This window comes from Thamnophis elegans, chromosome 4, assembly GCF_009769535.1.
Source record: "Thamnophis elegans isolate rThaEle1 chromosome 4, rThaEle1.pri, whole genome shotgun sequence".
Classification (NCBI taxonomy): domain Eukaryota; kingdom Metazoa; phylum Chordata; class Lepidosauria; order Squamata; family Colubridae; genus Thamnophis; species Thamnophis elegans.
The window spans coordinates 81,925,375-81,949,971 of record NC_045544.1 but is presented as its reverse complement, the minus strand read 5'-3'; the positions used below and the strand labels follow the sequence as shown (position 1 = coordinate 81,949,971).

Sequence of the window (24,597 nt, the reverse complement as noted above, 5' to 3'; positions counted from 1 at the left end):
TGCTCTTGCAAAATCCATGTTTTTTAATCCACCCTCTCCTAGGTCACTTAATTTAAGCCAATGATACATTGTATTACTGCCCAATTATATCACAAGAACATTTCAGAAGATGTTTATACGCAAGCCATTTATTTTCTTTATGAAGGCTTGTATGCCACTTCAAATCACTGTGACACTAAGTGGCTTACAAGCACACAGATAGAATAACATAGTAACGAAATGCAATAACCATAAAACAACTGCGAGCAACTGATCTAATCATCACAAACAGAATTAATAATAAAAGTTACTAGCACCCTGTAAGTTGTGCAAATACAGCCACCTGCTTTGGTTCCCAAAAGGTTTTGGACTAGGCAAATTTGTAAACACTTTGTAAATGTTGGGAGAGTACCGGTTTTATTCTGGTGGAGTCCATTCCACACAAGGGAACCTCCTGTACAAAATGCTCATCACCCACCACGCCTTAAGAGAAAATATTTCCGGGGCAGGCAGTTTCTATTTGGAATAAAAGTTGAAGATAGCCAGGCTCCAAACCATGTAGTACTTTAAAGGAAATAGCTAGCAGTTTGAATTACATTTCTGGATAATTAAGCCAAATGTATGTGTGGGGATTTTTTAATATATTTGAGGTGATTAAGAAATATTAGTTATTTATTACCAGGGATAACCATGCAGGGGGAAAACATATTTCTGCTCTGTCAATAGGCCTTATAAAGGAGAAACTGTGTTTGTCATCGTATGGGAGAAACAATAAAAACTTGAAGGTGAAAATACCATACTTGCTTTGCAGTTTATTAGTCAGTAATGATTTGGACTCATGAAGTTTCTGAAGTGTTTTCTCTTTTTTTTTTGTTTCTAAATGCTATGTATTAAAATAGGCCAACTAGAAAATATAGATATATTGATCCCTCATAAAGAAATAGGGTAGAAGTGTACAATATGAAAGCACTTCAGGAATTATTTCTGCATAGTCTATAATTCTACAATTGAAGTAAACATTTAAGAAATTTAATTTCAGTCACTTTTGTATACTACTTAAGAATCTGATCTAGAAACCAGGAGACTATGAATTCTAATCTTGCTTTAGGCATGAAAGCCAGTTGGGTGACTTTAGGCCAATCAGTCTCTCTGAGCCCAATTCATCACACAAGTTGTTACTGTGGGAAAATAGGAGGAGGAAGGAGTATTATGTATCCCAAAGGTGCTTTTCCAAAATGTAATTAGACTTCCTTGTTTGTTTGTTTTTCTTGAAAATGTTTTGCTTCTCATCCAAGAAGCTTCTTCAGTTGGAGAAAAAGATCTAGTTGCTTTTTGGAAAAGCACTTTTGGGACAACCATGACCTATATGATTGAGAATCTCCATACCAAAGTATTATGTATGTTCACTTCCTTTATTCCATGAAGTAATAAAGTATCCTAGTGGACAACCATTTAAATATGAGCCAGCAGTGTGCAGCAGCTGCCAAAAAGTCAACACAGTTCTAGGCTACATAAACACAGGGATAGAATCAAGATCACGTGAAGTGTTATTACCACTTTATAATGCCTTGGTAAGGCCACACTTGGAATACTGCATTCAGTTTTGGTCGCCACGATGTAGAAAAGATGTGGAGACTCCGGAAAGAGTGCATAGAAGAGCAACAAAGACGATTAGGGGACTGGAAACTAAAACATATGAAGAACAGTTGCAGGAATTGGGTATGTTTAGTTTAATGAAAAGAAGGACTAGGGGAGACATGATAGCAGCGTTCCAATATCTCAGGGGTTGCCACAAAGAAGAGGGAGTCAAACTATTCTCCAAGGCAGCTGAGGGTAGAACAAGAAGCAATGGGTGGAGAGAAGCAACTTAGAACTGAGGAGAAATTTCCTGACAGAACAATTAATCAGTGGAACAGTTTGTCTCCAGAAGTTGTGAATGCCCCAACACTGGAAGTCTTTAAGAAGATGTTGGATAGCCATTTGTCTGTCTGGATAAAATTCTAATAAGTAAACTCAAGTCCCATATCTTTCGTCCTGTGATTTCTACTTCTCATGAATATGGGGCAAAGGTTTGAGGATGGATTGGCGCAGAGGCCAAATAAATGGCATATTGTTTTTGATAATTGCAAATTGATAGCTCTCTTTAATGATGGAAGCAGAATCCTCATCTGTCTGGATTTTTTTTCCAAAGCCCTTTTGATATTGCTAGCGTAAGTCAGCTCATGTTAGGGCTTTCTGCTAGCTTTTTTAAAAAATGTAGGATAACTGAGGAAGTGCTAATGAATCACTACTGAGTAACTTGCACAGCAGATTGCTGCCAAAAAACCAGAACTTTTTTGTGTTTTTCTATAATGTCATGTTTTTCCTGTAGTTTTTTTGGAAATGAACTAATTAAGTTAATCTGCTCACTACATTGTGATTATTCTTTGTTCTGATTTCCTGAAATAAAGCTCAAGAACACGTCTTCATATTAGAATCAATTTCATTGTATTTATTTTGTACAATGGCAATAAAGATTATACTTATACCAGTGGTGGGTTCTGGTATGGTTGGAACAGGCCCGGCGTCGCCCACATGGATTCACACAGTGCCCGCGCACACACACGCGGCATGCACATTTCTTGTAGCTGCCAGCGATGCTTCCGCAAGCCTATGCGATGCTCCAGCTGCTTGGCGAAGCATCGCACGGGTGCTGTATGCACCATGCGCGTGCGCGGAAGCACCAAAGGCTTTAAAGAACAGGTAAGGAGCTCGTGCAGGCGGGTGGGCCCTACAGAGCACAATACCAGAACGGTACCTGGTGCTCCGGGCAGGCTCCACTACGCCCGTATCGGGGTGTACCGCCTCCAACCCACCACTGACTTATACTTATAAGACACTCACTTCTGAAAGCCATTCTGCAATCTATCACCCTGCTTGATTTTTTTCTTGTTTCTTAAAGGACAAGGAGTTAAATACAACTAGACAGATCCTAAATGATGCTACTGTTGCTGTTAATTTCACTATTTAAACTGTTCTGAATTTTAAAGGATTTGGAAAACTTATTTCCATCTCTGAGGTAAAGGAAGAAAGAAATACATTTCTATGGATTAAGGCAAAATGCAATCTATAAAAGGGATTTATTCCCAGATTAGTGTGGATTGGCCCACAATTCTCCATAGCATCCTTAGGTCTAGAGCGGAGGTGTTAAACCTGTGGCCTGCGGTCCAGATGCATCACATGCTGGCCACACCCACCCCTGGTTTAGCAAAAGGGGAAAAAGTCATGATATGTCACATGATGACAATGTGACAACAATGTGATGATCTGAGTTTGACACCCCTGTTCTAGAGAAAGAGATCTATGCCTATGTATGTTTCCTCTGTTTTTCACAGCAGTGCACGATCATTCTTTCAAAAGCAAATATATTACAACCTAAAACTGAAACAGAAGTTTCTTTTCCTAGCCCTAATTATAATTTCTACATCTAGCTTTTCTTCTAAATGCTGCAAATGTAATACCCAGTAAATCAAGCCATGTAACAATGCCATTTTAAAAACGTGGAAGCAAAAATGAATTTAAAAATGCCATGTAGCCTGGGAGTGCATCATGGATAAAAATGATCTCTAAGATAACCGTTGCAAGGTCTTAATTTGTACCAAGTTTTTGAAATCATCTGGAAAATGACTTTAGACCATGGGATAAAGTCCTGATATTGCAAGTATGCACATGAAATCAAAACCTTTATAGGTGCTATTCTTCTGTCGCTGTCCCAATTCCACTCCAGTGTAGTCCTGGTTCCCAGTGCCAGGCTACCATCTCTTCTCCCACCTGACAACTGGAGTCCCAACATGTTGGCAGTTCTTCTCTTCCACATCTGGATTTGTGTTTTGATTTGTTTTTTAATTGAAATAAACTGAGGTTCTTGCAAGCTATTCAACATGTGCAACTCTTTTTTTTTTGCAGGATAGGGGATAATCTTTTTTAATTATTTCATACAACATTTTGTTCATGTAGATTGCCTGTTTTGGCATGTCTCCTATTGACACACAACCAACCAGAATGAATTAATTCCATATTAGAAAAACAACTTAGCTAAAATATTGAGGTGTATTTTTTTCTATAAAAGGAATGCTATGTTCAGAACATGTTTTTCCCTACAAAGAGATTTTTTTTAAAGAAATAATCCTAGAAATTTATGAGCTCTTTCAAACATATGGAATACTGGACTGTCTCTCTGGCTATAGTTCTAGCAAATAATCCGGAGACTATTATTGAGTATGTGTCCAACACCTTACATCAGAGGTCTTCATACTTGTCAACTTTAAGACTTGTGGACTTCAACTCCCAGAATTCTCCAGCCAGTTATGCTATTCTAGGAGTTGAAGTCCACAAGTCTTAAAGTTGACAAGTTTGGGGACCCCTGCCTTACATGTATCAGATAATTTCTAGATACAGAAAATACTCCCCTATTTTCATCTCTCTTTTTTTCCTGGTAATTTAAGTGACATACAATTCTTCCCTTCATTTGTGCTGTTTGCAATGTAAGTTAAGCTGGAACAGAGAAGAGAAAGATTATGTCTTATCTTGATACCATTAGTTCCTTGGATTTGGACCAGAATCATCAAACAATTTCTTTTAATTCTTCTTTCAGTAAACTGAAAGGCCACTGTAGACAAGTGAAACTTTATGCCCCCTTAAAACAACAATCTTATTTTTCACCTTGGAATTGAGTAGGCATTCAAGACTTCACATTGTTGGCAAAAGTTTTGCCTTGTGCCAAAAATGAACAAGATGTATTATACTGTGTAACAATATAATCAAGGACAATATAACTGAAGAGAGAGGAGCAGTTACTCAAATAATTTATTTGTTGTGTTTATACACATAGTCTGGAAATAAAACTCAATCTAGAAACCAGTTAATGGATATAATATAAGAAAGTGTACACTTAGTAAAACCTGAAATCTACTTTAGTTGTTTTCAATAAAGGAGAATATTTGTAACTCACACTTGAAATGAGGGGTCCTTCTGTAGCATATTAGCTTGTCAAAGATAACATTCCCATCATCAGCAGAACTAAAAAAAACAATAGTTATTCTGATACATGGTAGAAAGAATAATTTATTTTGATATATTCTGGTAGACAGTAAGTTAGAATTTGAACATGATACATTTATTTACAGAATTTATATGATGCTCATTTAGATTGTGGCCCATGCATTTCTCTTTCTCATCGATGAACACATCTTAATGTACTGGATAGAATTGGTTTGGCAGCTGATCATTACCAGTATTCTATGGTGTCTACCTTTTGAATCTACTTACTATCTGATGCAATCCTCCCCTGAGTTCTGTTGAGTTGAGTTCTTTAAGTCCACAATCAATGAGAACTCTTGATTTTAAAATCCCCTTTGCCAGTTACAAATAATATATTATGCTGACTGTCTTGGCAAAGATATGGCACAATTTTCAGTGTTGCTGTAACTTTGAATGGTTGCTCAATAAACAGTCATTAAACAAGGACTACCTATCTAATGTTCTCTTCTTACCTATTACCCTGAGTTTTATGGGGTCCATACATCATTGTTATGAACTTTCCTACCTACCTTTCCCTCCCTCTCTTTTTTCCTTTTAACAAAAAAGTCATTATTATAAGGATGAAAATATGAAATAGATGCACTAAGGACCCCAAAAACTTTCAACAGGCCTGTGTAGCCATTGGTGAGAAATATAGGTGACGAAGAAAAGGCATGCCCCATATCTTTTCACTGTCATTATTACCCTTGGAGAGGCCTCTGGAGGAACCTCAGCAGGACCACTTCTCTAACAACATTGAGAATAAATTTACAGATAAAATAAATAATTGTTAATGTATTTTGAAAAATCTTTTGGAATAATGAACTTTGGAATGAAGACCTTCCATAAATGTAAGGGGGGGAGTTGTATCAATTCACCTACTACATATGTTCATCCATAATGAGGATCACATAAATTATGTTTACATTTACTTGTAAATTTACATTTACTGTAAATTATTTACATTTCATCTTGTTACACTACTTGAGAGCATTTTAAAGTATGAATTGTGAAATCCTTTTGGTGTATATCAATAACTTGGAAGTATATGCTTGGTTAGATATTTTTTCTTTAAGGATTCTAGTACTTATGTACTCATGTATCTGAAACTAAATAGTATTTCTCCAAAACTTTGGAGCTTCTATCTTAGCTACTGGGATAGTTCTTCCTTCTTTCCTTTCATTTTAAAAATCAAAACAATATTAGGATTAGCTTTAACTGTCTATGTTTATTCTCTTTTAGGTATGCTGGTTTTTTGACGTATTACTGGAATAAATATTTGTAGTGTAAAAGTAGGAAACTAGACAAAAGCTCTTTCTCTTTCCCTCCTTCCCTCCCACTAGTCCACCCAGATATAATGCAACCTAATCGCTAATTTAATTTTTGTTCTTCAGTAATCTGCTTATTTGTTTGACTAAATGCTTACTAAAAAGTCAGGCAACAGAATCGTATGGGTCAAGCATTTAAGGGTGGAACAGTTTAAGTCCTATTTTGAAGGCGTTTCTGTTTAAACAAGTAGCTTTTTCCTCCTGACTGTTGCTTTTTAGTAATTCTTATCCATATGCTGTAACAGGGCAAAGCAGTTGGAGAGAAGAGAAAGGGAAAAAAAAGAGCAAGAATAGTTATTATAGACTTTTTGTTTGTGGTAATAATGAATAATTGGAAGTTTTAAAAATTGTGGAGAAAATAGCTTTATATAATGAAGATTCTGTACTGAAAGATGAGAATGAGTATCATAGAATCAGAGGGTTTACAGCCTCCCAAAGATATTTGAAGGCTGCTATATATAAAGATCAATTTAGTTTTTTGATGCAGTGGCAAGCATGGCGAAATCAAGTTAAGGGCAAAGAAATTTAGGCTAAGGATTAGGAGGAACTTTCTGGCAATAGGAACTGCTCAGTAATGGAACAAGCTATCTTGGAAACCTATAGACCAGTGATGGCAAACCTTTTTCACCTCAGGCGCCGAAAGCACATGCACATGTGATATCGTGTGCATTGGCATGCCCACCGCCATAATTTAATCCCCCCCAAGCCATGCCCTTTGTGCATGCGCGCATGACCCCCTCCTCCGCTGCCCCACCCATGCGCACATGGCTTTCTTGGATCCTGGGGGATGGTGATAATGGCCTCCGCAGGTCCCTCTGGAGGCCGGAAACAGCCCGTTTTCTGACTTCCTGTGGGCCTGGTAGGTCCGTTTTTCATCTTCTCCAGGCTCCAGAGACTTTCTAGGAGCCCGGGGAGGGCAAAAAATAGCCCAACACACAAATCGGAAGTTCGGGAACTGACTTTCGGATTGCCCGTTGGGCCCTTTTTCTCTCTCTGGATGTTTTAGGAGGCTTCCCTGAAGCCTCCAGAGGGTGAAAAACATCCCAAAACACAAACCGGAAATCCATTCCTGAACCTCCAATTTGCACGTTGGGCAGTTTTTTACCCTCCCCAGGCTTCAGGGAAGCCTCCTGAAACCTCCGGATGGCGAAAAACAGCCAAAAATCAGGACATGCTGGAGCTGACAGGGCAACACCTTGCATGCCCTCAGAAATGGCTCTGCGTGCCACCTGTGGCACACGTACCATAGGTTCGCCATCACAGCTATAGACTTTCTTTTAAGCAGAGGGTAAACTGCCATTTATTAAAGATGCTCCAGGAATGAATTCCCATCATTGAACAGGGATGGAATCAGGGATGGAAACTCCTTACAAGCAGGTGATTCTTCCTCCTCTTAGAGTTTCACCCACATGTTAATTTTTAAGGGTTGCAATAATGAAAACAAATTTTGTTGTATATATTTGCATACATGATTTTTTTTTCTAAATACAGTAAATTAACTGGTTAAGTTGTAGAAGATAGAATGTTCGTGTTACCTTGTCAGTAAGCATACCTATATCAAAATATGCATTATAGAAAGCCAGACAATTGGAATCCCTTTATGCTTTGCTGCATAAATGATTTGTATAGCTTAATTCTGCACTGAAAAAACCAACAATAACATTTCTGAAATTTATCTCTGAATAGGAAATATTAGACATACTTTTTCAAAATTATCAATGCATGGCCAGAGATCGACAGAATTTTCATACATATTCAATTTTAATACAAAATGAAATGCAATTATAGATACATTTATAAAAAAATACATTTATAATGTTGGAGGAAGGCAATTTACATGACTGTTTTTCAAATACATTGGGAATAAACTGATGGAAATTTCATCCAGTGATCTGGGAAAAAGAGATTTTTCTCTACAGAAGTAGTAATTTGTCAGTGTTCTTTTTTTCTTTGTGATGCTTGTGGGAATTTGATTCCTTTTCATTTAATCCCTCTGCTGTATAATACACCCAAGATTCTTATCCTTGACCTCTGCTAGTAAAGCAGTTTTTCCAGAGGCAAATGTACTGTGCTGGCATGTGCAGCACTAACGCCTTTCTGAATGGATAATATTGTCTGCCTTGGATTGCTTAGCTTTATGGGATTGCAGCATTTTGAGCCAATGCAAATTATTGGGAGTTCTATGCATGAGCATCTTCACTCATTGCACATTAGCCATAAGGAAGCCATTCATTCCTTGTGCTGTGTATCCTGGGGTTAGCATCTGATTTGCATTACACAAAAAGGCCATAAAGCCTTACAAGCACATGTAGCAGCAGCTTTCAAAGCTACACCCTTTCAAACCTTGTGTGGGTGGAAGGCTGGTGCTGCCACATTTCTATAGCTCAGTGGTAAGGAACACAGGTTTATCTCTTGGAATTTCCAGCAGGACTGGAGAAGACCTGTGTCTGAAATTCTGTAGAGCTGGAAGTTTGCCTTATGTTGAATCAGCATTTTCGTCATCTTATGTTGGCTGACAGCACTTTTTGAGATTTTTAGGAAGGAAAATTGTAGTTTGCTTTAACTGCAGAAGCAGATATCACTTGAGCCTTTTTATTTATTTTGATGCAAATGGCTTATAGCTTGCTGTGTTTCAGTTACGTGGAACAATATTTAAATAAGGACAGAGGTCTGACTCAGTATAACATAGATGCTGTTTTCCTAATACGGCTTTGATGGGATATTATGGGAATTCCAAATTGTCCTCTGTAAAATTAGCCTGAACATTAACAAAAATCTACTTTGCCTGCTGTGAAAATGTTAGCAGCTTAAAGAAACACTAGTTCTCTTGGATCAGTCTTTTCCATCTGAAGTGTTTTATTATGTTGTAGCTCCAAGAACTGTTGAATTGACTGAGAATTTAGAAGGTTATATTCTCAATTTACCTGGAATGACTAACTTGGGACAAGTTGGCTATAATCCCATGTTTGTTATGCTAGGGACTTTTTAAGCAATATTGCTTCCTATATGGTATTGCTTCATCTTTGATAACTTTCTAGACTGACTCATATCAAAAATGGAATTCTAAATATTATTTCAACGGAACTGAATTGCTACTACTTCAGCATGTTCATGGTTTGTAGTTTTATTCTGCAATTAAATACATTTCTTCACGAAGTCTTTGAATTGACATTCACCTTATTCCAGAAGTATCTGAACAATTTATTACATTAGCCCTCTGGCTTAAAGGTATGGCTGTTGTTTCCATTGCTTGCCAAAGATTAATCTCATTCAGATAGTCTTGAGTTTTCATCCAACCATCATGATGGAAAGTTGTTTGAACTGGCTACAAAAACAGGGAAAGCAGCATTGCAATCTGGATCCTACAAGCAAGAGAACATTGGAATGGAAACTATAGACATGAAAATAAGAGAAGATACATTCCTTGTTACACATAAACTATTCTCTGAGATCCACAAAGATTGCAAAATCCAGAGAAAATAAGTAAAGTTAATGACCTATTGTCCTCATTTCCAAATTAAGTGAAGCAGATAGCTAATGAGTCACAATTCTGTTGTTTTATCCATGTAAGGGAATTAGGCATCTATCTGTTAACAACCCAATTTATAAGTGGAACATATTTTAAAATATCCCAGTCTGCTCTGTTGATACAGACACATGCAAATATATATTTTTACTTGTGTTTGAAGTGTTCTTTTTGTATTATATTACAACAAAATCATTTTTCAATGCAAAGACAGTGGGGATAAATAAAAGCTATGACTATCTCGTCTTGATGTGAGTAAGAACCAAGATCCAGCTAATTTTCTAATATGCCTGGTTATGTGTAACAGAGCATAAAGCCTCTCTTTGTAAAGAGCTTTTCAAAGAAGATTGGGCATTGTCTAGTTAGCCCTTTGTACAGTTGCCAGTGGCCACCTGACAACTTTGTAAATACATTAGCTCTGGGGTGGTGTTTTTTTTGCCCTTAATGAGAACATTGGCATGTTTATTTGACCTTTTCACATAAAGCCACCCCAGCAACATTGCAACTGCCCTATGAGGGAACTAAACAACTATTTATCCTTTCTAATATTGTAAGTTGGAACTTTAATTCAACCATTTTAAAGGAGATAGAATGCCAGATCGTCTACAATGTAATGGACTTGAACCATTGCCAGAAGTGAATGCTTAGAAAGTGTCTGGGTGAAGGAAATGTCCTGGAACACAATTCCAAATTAGTGAGGGACATAATATCAAATTATATCTGCCAATACAAACAGAGAGAGATCACATAAAGGGAAGCAAAATTGTTCCAGTGGAACATTGCTGGTGCCAATCACACTAGCAGTTTCTTCTATAATTATGAAACTGTTGATACCCTGTATTTCCTCAAGCTAATGGTTGAAGCTAAAACAATAATTTGGTAATTAAAAGAATTACAGAAAGCTGCTCTAAAATGCACATGGGAAAATGAAAACTATACTCAGTTACTGAATATGACAGCATTAAAATAATTCAGTGGTAGTAGCAAGTACCTCCAAAACCTGCAAAAGAAGGATGCAGTATTTGGCATTGTTGTCCTCAGGATCTAAAGCCAATGGACCAAACTAGGAATAAAATAAATGGGGGGGAGGGGGAAGACATGGGGGGAAGATGGGGGGATGGAAGAGAGAAGAGACTTGCTTGAATAAAGAAGTGGTTTAGCAAGTAGAGCCAATGGCTTAATCCCCAGCCATGAATGCTAGATTTGGCTTTCATCTACAGCCACAGATCTACAGCTGATTTAAACCAGATGAGGCTTTCTGTCAGCTTATTTTTGCCTGTGGGTGGGCTAAAAAAGTAGCAGGGTATAAGATCAACATTAGCATGTCAAACTGTGGATTGGGAATGGTTTTATCCTCAAGATTTTGAAAACCTTACTGATCTAATAAAATTGTTCCCTGCTTATTTGCAATATACTCTTCAAAGAGAATGTTAGGTGTTAGGAAGATACCTCTAAAATCACTGGAAATCTTAATGGAGGCTGATAAGAAAGTGCCTTTAACTGAGTTGGAAGTAGGTTCCTTGTTTCCAAGAATATAGTCTCTTGTGCCTTAAGCACAAATATAGACCTTTTTTTAACTTCAGGTTTCTTAGAATACACTCTATTTGGGTCAGTCAGCATTTTCAGTACTTTGGGGTCATTGGAATCCTTATCTCAATCAATTATAGATTAGCACCAAGTTGAAAAAGGCTGCACAAAAAGCCTCCATTCAGGCTGTTGGCATTGAAAAAGTAAAGAAAAGCAAATTGCTGCATTCTTGTGGTGTCTTTCATGCTGTAACAAGTTTGTCTGCCCAAGGTCAGAAGCAGAAACAGCCAAGCTTCTGACATACCTGACTATCAATGCTTTGCATTTTATTCTCTAGTTTTATCTAATCAGTCTACAGAGTTCTTTGGTTTGAAGTTTGAGGTTGAGGTTTATTGGATTTATATGCCTCCCTTCTCCCAAGGACTCAGGGCAGCGTACAACATAAAAGAAAACACATATTACAAAAATTAAAAGGGACATTAAATAAAGTATCCCCCAAACCCCAATTGATATTTATAATAAAATTTTAAAAATTAAATTAAAATTAACAACCAAATTAATCCTATATTTTATTCTATTCAGGCCAGGCCTGCTTGTTGGAAAAGCCAACTTTTAGGGCATGTTGGAAGGACCAGAGGTCAGGCATTATGCGAAGCTCTGGAGGCAGCTCATTCCAGAGGGAAGGTGCTCCAACAGAGAAGGCTCTCCCCCTGGGGGTCGCTAGCCGACACTGTCTGGCTGACGGCATCCTGAGGAGGGCAACTCTGTGGGATCGCATTGGACAGTGGGAGGCTACTGGTGGCAGTAGGTGGTCTCGCAGGTACCCTGGCCTAAGCCATGGAGCTCTTTAAAGGTCATAATTAGTACCTTGAATCGCACCCGGAAGACAACCGGCAATCAGTGCAGGCTGTCTAAAAGAGGTGTAACATGGGAGCACCTAGGTATCCCCATGATAACCCGCGCGGCTGCATTCTGGACCAGCTGAAGCCTCCGGGTGCTCTTCAAGGGCAGCCCCCTGTAGAGAGCGTTGCACCAGGCGAGAAAGGACGAGGGCATGAGTGACTATGCACAGAGCATCCCGATCCAGAAAGAGGAGCAACTGACGTATCAGGCAAACCTGGTAAAAGCCCCCCTGGTCACGGCCTCCAGTCAACATGAACTGCGACCGATGTGACAGGTATGAGGAGAACCACCGCAAAACGGTGCTCCCCACTCCCAACCCCCGAGTCGTCGCAGTAGGAAACTATGGTCGATGATGTCGAAAGCCGCTGAGAGGTCCAATAGGACGAGGACAGAGGAGCAGCCCCTGTCCCGGGCCCGCCAGAGATCATCAGCCAACGCGACCAATGCCGTCTCCATGCTGTACCCAGCCATGAAACCCGACTGAAATGGATCCAGGTAGGCAGCTTCATCCAGGTACTGGGGAAGCTGACATGCTACCACACTCTCGACAACCTTCGCGAAGGTTGGAGACCGGGTGATAGTTGGCTAAAGAAGCTGGTTCCAGGGAAGGCTTCTTAAGGAGGGGGCTCACCACCGCCTCCTTCAAGGCAGTGGGAAAGAACCCCTTTCTCAATGAAGCGTTGGTAATCGCCTGGAGCCAGCCTTGTGTCATCTCCTGGGAAGCCGAAACTAACCAAGAGGGACACGGCTCCAGCACACAAATGGCAGCACTAAGTCTCCCCATAATCTTGTCCATGCCCTCGGGGGACACACGGTCAAACTCATCCCAGATAGGCTCCACAAGATTCATCCCCGTCGACTCGCCCGAATCTACCCAGTCAGAGTCCAAGTCTGTCCGAATTTGAGCGATTTTATCCTGCAGATACTGAACAAATTTTTCAGCCCTACCCTACAAGGGGTCATTCCCAGTTCCTTGGTTAAGTAAGGAGCAGGTCACCCTAAACAGGGCGGCTGGGCTGTTATCTGCGGACGCGATAAGAGCGGAAAAATGTTGCCGCTTTGCCACTTTTATCGCCACTAAGTAGGATTTAATATGAATTCTTACTAGTGTTCGATCGGATTCGGACCGGCTGGCCCTCCAACCACTCTCTAGGCATCTTTTCTGGTGTTTCATCTCCCAGAGCTCCTCGGTAAACCAGGGAGCTACCCAGGATCGACACTGGGTCAGAGGCCGCAAAGGCACAAGGCGATCCAAAGCCCCAGTGGCCACCCTATCCCAGACTTCCACTAGGGCTTCAGTCGAGCTATGAGCAAGGGATTCAGGAAAAATCCCAAGCTTCATCAGGGACCTTTCAGGGTCCATCAGGCACCTGGGGCGGAACCATCTAGTCGGTTCAGCCTCCCTGCAGCTAGGGGTAGCAGTATGGAAGTCAAGCCTGATGAGGAAATGATCCGACCATGACAAGGGTTGGATAGAAATAAATCTAGATCATTCATCCACTGCCCAGAGACAAAAATCAGGTCGAGCGTGTGTCCCCCATTATGGGTGGGGTCTTGAATTAACTGAGTTAGGTCCATAGCCATCATGGAAGCCATGGACTCCCGAGCTGACTTGGATGTCTCGCCAATGGAAGGCAGATTGAAATCCCCCAGGATCATAAGTCTGGGGAAATCAACCGCCAATCCGGCTAACACATTCAGTAGCTCCGGCAGGGCCGATGAAACGTAGCAGGGAGATAGGTAAGTAACAAAAAGATCCACCTGAACTCCAAGGCCCCATTTCACAAAAAGGGACTCACACCCGCCTATCTGAGGCACAGTGACTTCCTGAGGTCCAAGACTTTCCCTAATAACCACCGCTACTCCCCCCCCACCCTGCTCTGGGCTCTTAGCTGGTGAAACGCCCAGAAGCCTGGTGGACATAATTCACTAAGGGAAACACCCCCCCCCTCATGGCCCAATCAGGTCTCCGTAATGCACGCCAGGTCCGCTCTACCCTCTTGTATGAGGTCGTAAATGAGGGGAGCCTTATGTACCATGGACCTGGCGTTAAGTGACACCAGCCGGAAACCAGGGTCCTGTAATCCGAGGAGTGTGAGAAGGGCAATGAGGGTTGGAACGTGTGATCACTCTTAAACAGTGAACCCGCGTCCCCCGAACATAATTTGGCCCCGGGCCCCCACCATATCTGCCTCTCCCACAAACAGTAGAGATGGTAAACCCCCCAATGGAATGGCTTAACGTCTCCCCCGGAATCCCAACCCTTCCCAGCACTCCCAACCCATGCCCATTAGTTACCTCTGGCCTCTGCCCTGGCAGACTCCCCCCCCCAAGCCTGTATGAGCCATCCAGATCAAACCACCCCCGCCCCCCTTAAAATTTGATTTTAAAACCCCTGTAAGAAGCCCCTAAGAAGTCTCTTCTTCACATGGTCAATGAGAGCTCCAAAATAATGAATAAATTCAATGGAAAACCAGTAAGATTTTCTTCATTACATCCTGTTTCCCTGAAAATAAGACCTCCCCAGATAATAAGCCCAATCAGGCTTTTGAGTGCATGTGGCTCAAAAATAAGCCCTCCCTGAAAATATTGCAACATAGCAGCAGTCATGAAGTGACCACGCTCACTGCCTTCTGCACCTCAAAAATAATAAGACCTCTCTGAAAATAAGGCCGTGGTTATTTCGGGGGTCAACAAAACATAAGACCCTGTCTTATTTTCGGGAAAACGTGGTAAGTGAAATTGCTTATGGCTTACTATTTTTTACATGTTCTCCATTTTCCAGATAGTAAACTTTTATGTCTGTCTAGATTGATTTTGGTAACTCATATGCTACTAGATGAATCTGTAAAAGAGAATACATGCTTTGCACTGGATTGATAATTAGTAAGCATGCCATAAAGAGCAGAGCATTAATTGAAGATTAGTCAGAATCTCAGTGTTAGAGTGTTAAAGTTAAAAGGTAAAGGTTCCCCTTGAACATGTGTACTAGTTGTTCCCGACTCTAGAGGTCGGTGCTCATCTCCGTTTGAAAGCCAAAGAGCCAGTGTTGTCCAAAGATGTCTCTGTGGTATTTGATATGTTGTCCAAAACTCCCGAAGAAACTCAAAGATACTTCCAAATTTCTTTTCCCACCATCTCTCTCTTTGTAATTTCACCCCTTATCATTTAAAAGAATATATATTTGGGGAAAGAAATAATCTCTGTCATATACGCAAATCATACGCGAAGTAGGGAATCATTGTTTTGTTTCTTGTGGAGTCTTTGGTGCTTTCTGAGTTTGCCTGCTTGTTACTTTACCCAACTAGGTAAACAACATCGCCAGTGTGAGTAACAGATTTGCTCCATGTCTGAAAGTTGACAGCTAATCTCTAAAGAACAACCAAGAACTCTACACTTAAATCCTAAATGACATATATTCTCTTCTATTACTTCTTCTTGCCAGGACAGACTAGTTACATCTCCATTTGAGAAGTTTTCCTTTGCCTTTGTGTTGCCAACAGAGGGGCAAAAAGGCAGTTCCAAAGCAGAGGAGAAACCTCGGAGGTGGTATATGTCTCTTTTATCCATCTTCTTTTTGAGAGACCTCTTGTGATTTCCCCTCAGACTTATCTTATGTATAACTGGGATATGTTAAATGGACACATCTAAGGAGATATAGGGACATGGTGGCTCAGGGGCTAAGATGCTGAGCTTGTCGATCAGAAAGATCAGCTGTTCTGTGTTTCGAATCCCTAGCACTGCATAATGGAGTGAGTTCCTGTTACTTGTACCATCACATAAAAATGCAAGTAGAAAAATAGGGACCACCTTTGGTGGGAAGGTAACAGCGTTCCGTGCACCTTCAACATTTAGACATGCCGGAGACGTCTTCAGACAGCACTACCTCTTTGATTTTGAAACAGAGATTAGCACTGCCTCCTAGAGTTGGAAATGAGTAGCACATATGTGTGAGGGGAACCTTTATCTTTACCTTTAAGGAGATATACACTTGAAATATTTACTTGATATATTTCTTTACTTGATATATATTGATATACATGATATATTTCTCATGCATCCCTTGGATCAGTGTGGTACCTACAAAACAAAGTCAAAATTTTGAAGCCATAGAATGCTATACCTTTAAGCAAACTGACAATCCAACGTTTTTTGATTTTCCATACTTGAGTATTTTCACCATAACTGGCATGTTGTCCAATGGGCCATATTTCTGTGAAATCTTGTGTTTTCTATTAATACGACCCCACAAAAAACTCCAACTCTGGCTTTGCTTCTGTAATGCTACGCTAGGGAGTTTAAGGTTCTCTTCTCCCTTTCCTTGATGGATTAGTTCCATCGCTTGCCTGCAGCCAAAAGTTCCAGCTGTTTGTTCACCAATCCTGTTGGTTGGCACTTCTCATTGAAGAGAAGTGCCAAACTCTTTGTCCACTTTCCTTGCCTCCCTCTCAGTAAAGTACTGGCAAGCAGCTTCCTTGCACGGGGAAGGACAAATCTGTCTGATTAATTTTGCCCCTTTACTTCTAAATAAAGGTTGCTATGTTACTCTCAAATTCTGAGGCCTGCCAGAGCACACACCATCCATAATGCCACAGCAGGCGGCTGGTGAATGGAGACTTTTTAAAATATGCCTCTCCTGCTGTGTTCTTGCTGTTAGCCAAGCCTTCTGGTTGTGTCGGAGGATGTTCGATATGATTTCATGAAACTGAGCTGTAGTTGGTTAATTTCTCTTAAGCTGACACCTTGGCATGAGGAGGGGGTAGAAAAATTTGTTTGATTTGCATTTGTCTGCACTCTTTCCTAACTTGTCCTTCCAGAGCCAAAGTATGAACCAAAATGGAGTTGGTATACAAAATCATGATCTTTTTAAGCAGCAAAGCCTTACACACCATCACAAACACAACAATATATACTACTAAGGACAGTGGTTTGAAAAAAATCCATATATTACCATAAATAGTGTTCTGTACAAAAGTCCTTATTTTTAGAAGAATGTAGCTGAAAGAATAGGTATGATATTTCTAAAAAGGTTGCAAACCCTAAGGATGGGGAAATAAGAACACAACTGCCCAACTGAAGTGGAAAAGGTCCATCCTTTTCTATCTGCTATCTGAATGAGGCATCTTTGTTAGAAATCTCCTTCATATTAAAATTATTTTGTGCTATAAATGTTTTTCTTTATAACAAAGGTTTTGGTTGATAGCGCTGAAACCCCGTTTAGTAGGGCTAAATAATACTACTTGTCTCACAAAGAGCAGAAAACTCTTTTTATAGCAGGAGTCTCCAATGTTTTTAAATTTGAGAAAGTGCCATGGCTGCCATTCAGACACCTATCCATAGGGGAACTGCAGTGGTTTGTTTGATAAGAAATGAAACATCTGTTTTCTGAAGGACCAACTGGTGAGGCTAAAATAAAAGCAATTTGTTCAGGAACATGAGCTTCTTTAAAATATTGTTTATTTGCACTGTTTTTTTATTTTGAATCTATAAACAGCTATGCATAATTTTATAGACTGATTACATAAAATTACAAAGAATAAAATGCAAAACGGGGCCTCTGGAGTGGAGTGCAGTACTGCAGCCACTTCAGCTGACTGCTAGTTGCAGTTTGGCGGTTCAAATCTCACTGGCTCAAAGGTTGACTCAGCCTTCCATCCTTCCGAGGTGGGTGAAATGAGGACCCCGACTGTGGGGGCTGACTCGGTAAACCGCTTAGAGAGGGCTGAAAGCCCTATGAAGCGGTATATAAGTCTAACTGCTATTGCTATTTCAGGCCCAAAACGGGGCCCCTGGAGTACTGCAGGAGGTTATCTTTGACTCCCTTATAAAAGGGAGGGAAAGTAAAATATTTTACCTTTCAGGCTTGCAGGATTCTGCTACTAGCCTATGTCAATAATTTATAGTTCTAGTCTTCCTGTGGAGTCGGTTTCTTGAGCTGGTCTCTCTCTCTCTCTCATAAGGTGATCAAGTAGATGAAGTAATTATTAAGAAAACTAAACCACAGAAATGTACGCCTCCCTATTTTTATAAGTTTATTAAACCATGTCTGCGGAGGCGCGGTTCCGTGTCTCGCCCACCATAGCCACCCCCACCATGGCTACCTCCATCGGTCAAACCCAATCCTGATGAGTCCCTCAATGAAATTGAGTTTGACACCCTTGCATTAGAGTGAGAAAAAAAAATCAACTGATGGTCTCTAAACCAAATGATTGTGTAAACCTTGATAAAATGCTAACAAATGTATTTGTGAGTTTTACTTTGCAATCACCATTAATAACATGTAATTATATGCTATTATAATTACATATTATTGGAATTATAACCTGAAAGCATGTAGCATTTTGGGGCAAATTAGAATAAGGTATTCTTAGCAATAATGCCCAATGGCATGCTTTTATCTACTTTTTTTAAAAAAAGAATTTTTTTTCCAGTAATATAACAACCATTATTTAAAAGACTTTAGTGGATCTATAAATAAATGCATTTGGCACAGTGCACAGTGGTTAGAGTGCAGTACTGAAGGCTACTGCTCACTGCTGTCTGTCTGGAATTTGGCAGTTCAAATCTCACCAGGCTCAAGGTTGACTCAGTCTTCCATCCTTTCAAGATGGGTAAAATGAGGAATTGTTGGGGTCAATATGTTGACTCTATAAAGGTCCCTTCCAACTCTGTTATTCTGCTTAGAGAGGGCTGTAAAACACCCTAAAGTGGTATATAAGTGCTATTGCTATATATAACCACTTATGCCATTACTAGTTAGCTATATGTGTATCTTCAAGGAAGGCATTTTATAGTTCCAATGAAGTGATCTCCAGTCCATGAAAAATTGTGCTATAATAAATCAATTAGATTTAAAGTGCTACAAGACTCTGTGTTTTGTTGCAACAGATCAACAAGTTTGTTTCTCCACATGCTGCATATATGGACACTGCTTCTTGCATGACTTTATTCCAGCTTTGGCTCAGCCTATCTATCCTGTCTCTTGCTACGGTTTATTGCACAAGTCAAATCAATAACACCACTTTTTCATCAAAAGTAATATTCGTATTGCATCAGGAAGCAGCCTCTTAGCTACAGCTGAGTAAAAATACCCTAAAGTTCATGCATGCAGTATCTTGTATATTGTAAATAAATAATATTTAAACATGTAATTTGGCCAGGCTGCCAAATTGCTGAGTTGTATCTTATGCAAATGAAATGCCTTCCCTATTTCCAAGATTGGGAAAGAAAGAATGTGGCAGATAATCTGATGGACCTTTCTCCATCAGACAAAAAGATTTGACCCTTTTTGTTGGCTCAGCCATACAGAAGCTTTCAGTTCATGACTTCTTCAATCAGAATCCCTTAAGGAATATGCATGGGTCAAGGAGTGAAATCCTAGATACAGTGACCACCTCGTGACAACATGACCCTTCACTTCTAGACACAACATCTGCTAATTGTTTGTTGAAAATCCAAATCCTTTATAAAAAGACTAGTCATCCAAAATGCAATAAGCAAACCCTGGCACTTGGAAAGCTGTGTCCTAAGTTGGCAATGAGGTAGGAAAAGAATAAACAAAATGTTTAAAATCTAATCTGGTTATACCCAAAGTTCAATTCTTTTCAAAGAATGCAGCTTGATGGCGATCCAGCTTTTGTGAAATAAAATTACTGTTAGAAAAAAATGAGAGAACTAGATATTTTGATTTGATTACTTTTAATTTGATTGACAATTTCGTTTTAGTAATTGTTATTATTGGATTTTTTTATTTTACATACATACATACATACATACATACATAAATACGGTTATTTTCTTCTATCCTTCAGATAGGCTGGACTACAATTTTCTTCATTCTGTCAAGACTATGTGCATTTATTGGCATTTATGACTAACAAGGCTGTTACTGCTAAGTCATTATAACTGAGCTTTTAAAAACAGTTTCTTCATTCATTTTCACAACCTGTTAACATTAATGAAAGCATTTAAGCAAAGACATTAAGTTGTGAGAAGATTTCTGATGAAAATATTTTATATGGTTTGAATGGTCTAGTATAGGATAGAAAGTTGGGATGGATCAATAATTATTTTCTAGTTCTGATTCTTTAACTACTCTTCTCTTCTGGAATAAGTATAAAAATATAAATATGCTGATGGGAATTTTCTAGTACTGTAAAGTGCCTAGTACTATAAAGTACCTAGTACCCTTTAAACCAAAAAAAAAACCCCACCCATAATAAGAAAATTTAACTTGCAGTCATGATTTCACTACTGTCAGGATTCATTCATATTAGTGTATTGAAGGCATGTTTTCTGGTTTCCTACTTCTTCATTCTTTTCTAAGATTTTGATTTATTACTAATTTACAGTATTAAGCTTTTGAACTACCTCAATTATGATGTTGTAGTTTGATAAAGGGATAAATGATGATCTCTTCCCCATGTGCTGTCATTCATTTATCCCATGGGCACTGGTAATTGTCTCTTTCTTCTTCTTCTCTATGCAGCATATCAACGGCAGCCGGCCCCCACCTCACTTTGTGTATGATCCATCAATTTTTGCCTTCCGATCCCTGAGCACCTTGAAGCCTTTGAGCCCAATAGCTCCAGTTGAAGAACCATCATGTGCCTACTGAACGATGTACTCAAACGTCTCAGGAATCATCAAATCAATCTGCTGCCCCAGGGACACGGAGGGCACATATTTTGAATTGGTGTCAGGATCCTTGGTATCAGGAGATTGGTGTCTTGTCTCTTGTTTCTTTTATATGCCATTATAGTTTCTGAAGATTGTCAGAAGGAAATATATGTGCATCGAGCAAGCTAGGCACATAAGTTGCGTTGCAATTATCAAGATGCTATTGATTCACAGAAGACAGGTTTCTTATAAATGGAGTGAGCACATTACCCTTATAACTGATCTTCAGTGGGTGGTAGCACTTAGCCAAACTTGGCTTATTTCAAAAGCTGTTGGGTAAGGCCTGCATGTAGAACCACCTGGACAGTCCAAAGTTGTTAACTGGATTGGTAAATAGAAAAGAAATCCCAACCCACAGTGGGGGAAGGACATCGCAGACCAATCTCATTACATCACCAAAAAGACAGCATGGATACAGTCCTAGCAGTTGAGCTCAGCTTGAGAGTATCTTCACAATATATTTTAAATGAGCAACTGCCCATGAAACGCCATCTTGTAAGTTGCTTTCTTGTTCTTTATCTAACAGAATTATTCTGTCTATAGAGGAATGTTCAGTAGACTAGGATTTATCCAGGAATTGGAAGGATCTCTGCTTTTAGTGTGAGTCTGAAACACTAGAAACATACATTCTTCATCTCCCAGGGTAGATAAACCTATCTGGTTTTGTGTCACCAAGTTATAAGGCTAGAGCAAGAAGCTGTGCAGCATCTGAATTGCTTTGAAATTAGTAGAATACAAAGTTAAAGAGAAAGCTATGTATTTTGTTCAGCACAAATAGAATTAGAGCTCTACAGAGCCGTAGGATATTCTATAACTGGATAGATATTTGCAGGTAGAAGAATAAATGTTATAATTTGCTTTGATGTGTGGACATCCTTTATAAAGCCATGTGAATGTCACATGATGTTCTCTTAATGAAGTTAGAATGAATACTGCAATGATTGGTTTGCACATCCAACAACATGCCTTATAGCACCCACATTGTAAACAACTTCTAGTCATATGAGGTGGTAACACAGAAGGCAGGAATATAACTATAAATTGCTTTTGATGCATAACCCACTAGTTTAGGTGGATGTTATGTCAAACGTACATATATGGGAGGAAATACTTTACAGATGTTTGCATTATGATCTGTCTTTTTAATTTTGGGGTTTTTTTGCTGATAGGAATAATGGGCAAAGCAGAAAAAAGACATTTTTTAATAAGAGTGACTTATTAGAGACACCCATGTATTTCAAGCTCAGCTCTTTTCTACACCTTGATGATAGGTTCTGCTTTGCATTGACATCTCAGATACCAATTATTCATGTAATCAGTTGGCCCAATTATTCAGGTTTTTGTGCTAATCCAGTGACGCCCATAGTGTATTCTGAGGTTTAGGAAAGTAAGTTTTAACAATGTGCTATTTTGTCTTCTCTATATATGTCAAAGGCATTTCAGTCTCGACTTACATCCTAACCATATGAAGAACAATCTAGAAAGCATTCTATGTTTTATATTTTTTAATTAAAGAATATTGGAAACCATAACTTGACCACTATTTGGAAAAGTTTTCTGCTGTCTTCTGCAGTTAAAAAAGTAGACTCCAGGAGTTGGAGATGGGAAAATAGCCAACAGCTCAAAGATTCTTTTTATCATTGGAATCTTAAGGCCAGAAGCTTCCTCCTCAGAATGAATTAACTCAACTGCTTTTAATCCTAGATATAAATATGTTGGGTTTATAAAACCTGGTGGCAAAAGCATAAGAATAAAGGAATACACGAGTGATTTCTTTGCTATACTAGTCTATTTAAGAAGAAATCAGGGATGGATAGGCACAATCCTTCTTAAACCACTACCAATTAAATAAGACAAGTTGATATTCTTAATTGGTTTATTGAGAACAAGGTCAAAATTAACATGCAACAAAATAATTTGTTTTTCAAAGCAATTGTTATTTTCTTCTACTTGAAGGAGGCCCTTTTACATTCTAATCCTAAAGGTGATTGTTTTTATTGGTTTGTGCACATGTTGAGAATCTATCATCCCAAAGGATTTGGCCTTCCTATAGTAATGATAAGGACAACTAGTAATGTGAGTATCCTGTTTTGGCAGATTAGACTTGACCTACAAACCACCAGCACCTGCGTGGTCAGGACAATTTGGAATGTGTTTTCATGCATATAAGGCTGTCCTCGTTTGTTCCATACATACTGCAGAATGGTGTTTTTTTTTGGGGGGGGGGGTGCTGACTGATCTAGAAGATATTTTATGATACCCTAAGATGAAGGTCGGGAAATGGAGATGACTGCTGATGAAGTGTTTCTCTTTAATACTTTTTGTAACATTTCTCTGTCTTTGGTTTTTAATGAGGAAAAATAAAATTATATTTTAACTGCTGTTATTGTCCCTCCTGCTTGCTCTCCCTTTACTCTGCCTGAATTCTAAGGCCCTAAAGCAATTCAAAGCATTTTAATGTTACAATTGTATAGCTGACTACCTCTGGAGTCAACATTAAAATATTTTCATTTCTCAAAAGAAAACATGAAATTACTTAACTGGAATCTCCTGTGCAAATTCAGGAAAATTATGTAGGCATGAATTTTGCAACTTTAGCTCAAATAGAAAAAGATTCCTGTCTGTCCCACAGTTTAAGTTGCATCTATTCCTAGCCACATTTATATGAGCAACAATCTTTGTCCTACCATCACTGAAAAATAAACTAAAATTACAAAGATAGCTGTACTTGTAGCTATATAACAAAAAAAATGGTAACAAAATCCTGAGATCATAGTAAATGAATGAACTTTACAGCATCCATGTAGCAAGATATTTATGGGACCTGATGGAGGCTACTTTGTGGTGAACAATGTTATAGGGAATATTTTTGCTAAGAAAGGTATATTGACAGGGAGGCAGCAGCAGTAGTTCTCAAAGCAAGTGATATTTAATTGATTTTATTTACTGTTTTATATACTACCCACTTTGGATAGTCTAGAAGTTTATAGTGAATACTATATAAGCATAGATTAAACACAGTCACAACTTCATTGACCAGCTGATACTTTTTATCTTCCTAGAAGATTCCCTGCAAATACAGGGTCCACTTTTGTTGTTGTTGATCAACTGAGAGTTGATTCATTGGTTTCAACAGAATTGTCAATTGGCTTGTGACCAGAGTCTGACCTCATGGGCTGAGAGAAAGTGACTGGCCTAAAGTCACCCAGCTAGCCTTCATGCCATACCTTTCAGGTAGGACTAGAGCTGACTGTCTCCTGGTTTCTAGCCTGGTACCTTAACCACTACACCAAACTGGCTAGTTCATATCCCATAAAATCAAAGCCAGGTGGGGAGGAAAAAGGCAACACAGCATATCTAGTTCACCGACAAATGCGCGCTTGACAAAAGCACGATGACAAATCCGTGGGGAGAAAAGTGCGAGGTCGAAATCGCGCTGACAAATGAGCACAGAAGCGTGCCGACAGAAGTGCGCTCTAAACCTAACCCTAAAGGTAACCCTAAAGGTAGCCCTGAACCTAACCCTAACCCTAACACTTACCTTAACCGTAATGGCGTTTCTGTCGGCGCTCTTGTCACCGCGCTTCTGTGCTCATT

General features: G+C 39.3%; 1 protein-coding gene across 2 annotated transcripts in view; it reads left to right on the top strand.

Moving 5' to 3' along the window:
• The window catches only part of LOC116507891, a 74,073-nt gene extending 50,691 nt beyond the window's left edge, over positions 1 to 23,382 (top strand). The window contains exon 5 of one of the 2 annotated variants that reach the window (XM_032216277.1): positions 20,810 to 23,382. In XM_032216277.1, coding sequence (XP_032072168.1) covers positions 20,810 to 20,938 — 129 coding nt within the window. In that variant the 3' untranslated portion in view covers positions 20,939 to 23,382. The remainder of the gene's footprint in view (positions 1 to 20,809) is intronic. The other variant, XM_032216278.1, reaches the window with a different exon arrangement.
• The last annotated feature ends 1,215 nt before the right edge of the window (positions 23,383 to 24,597 follow it).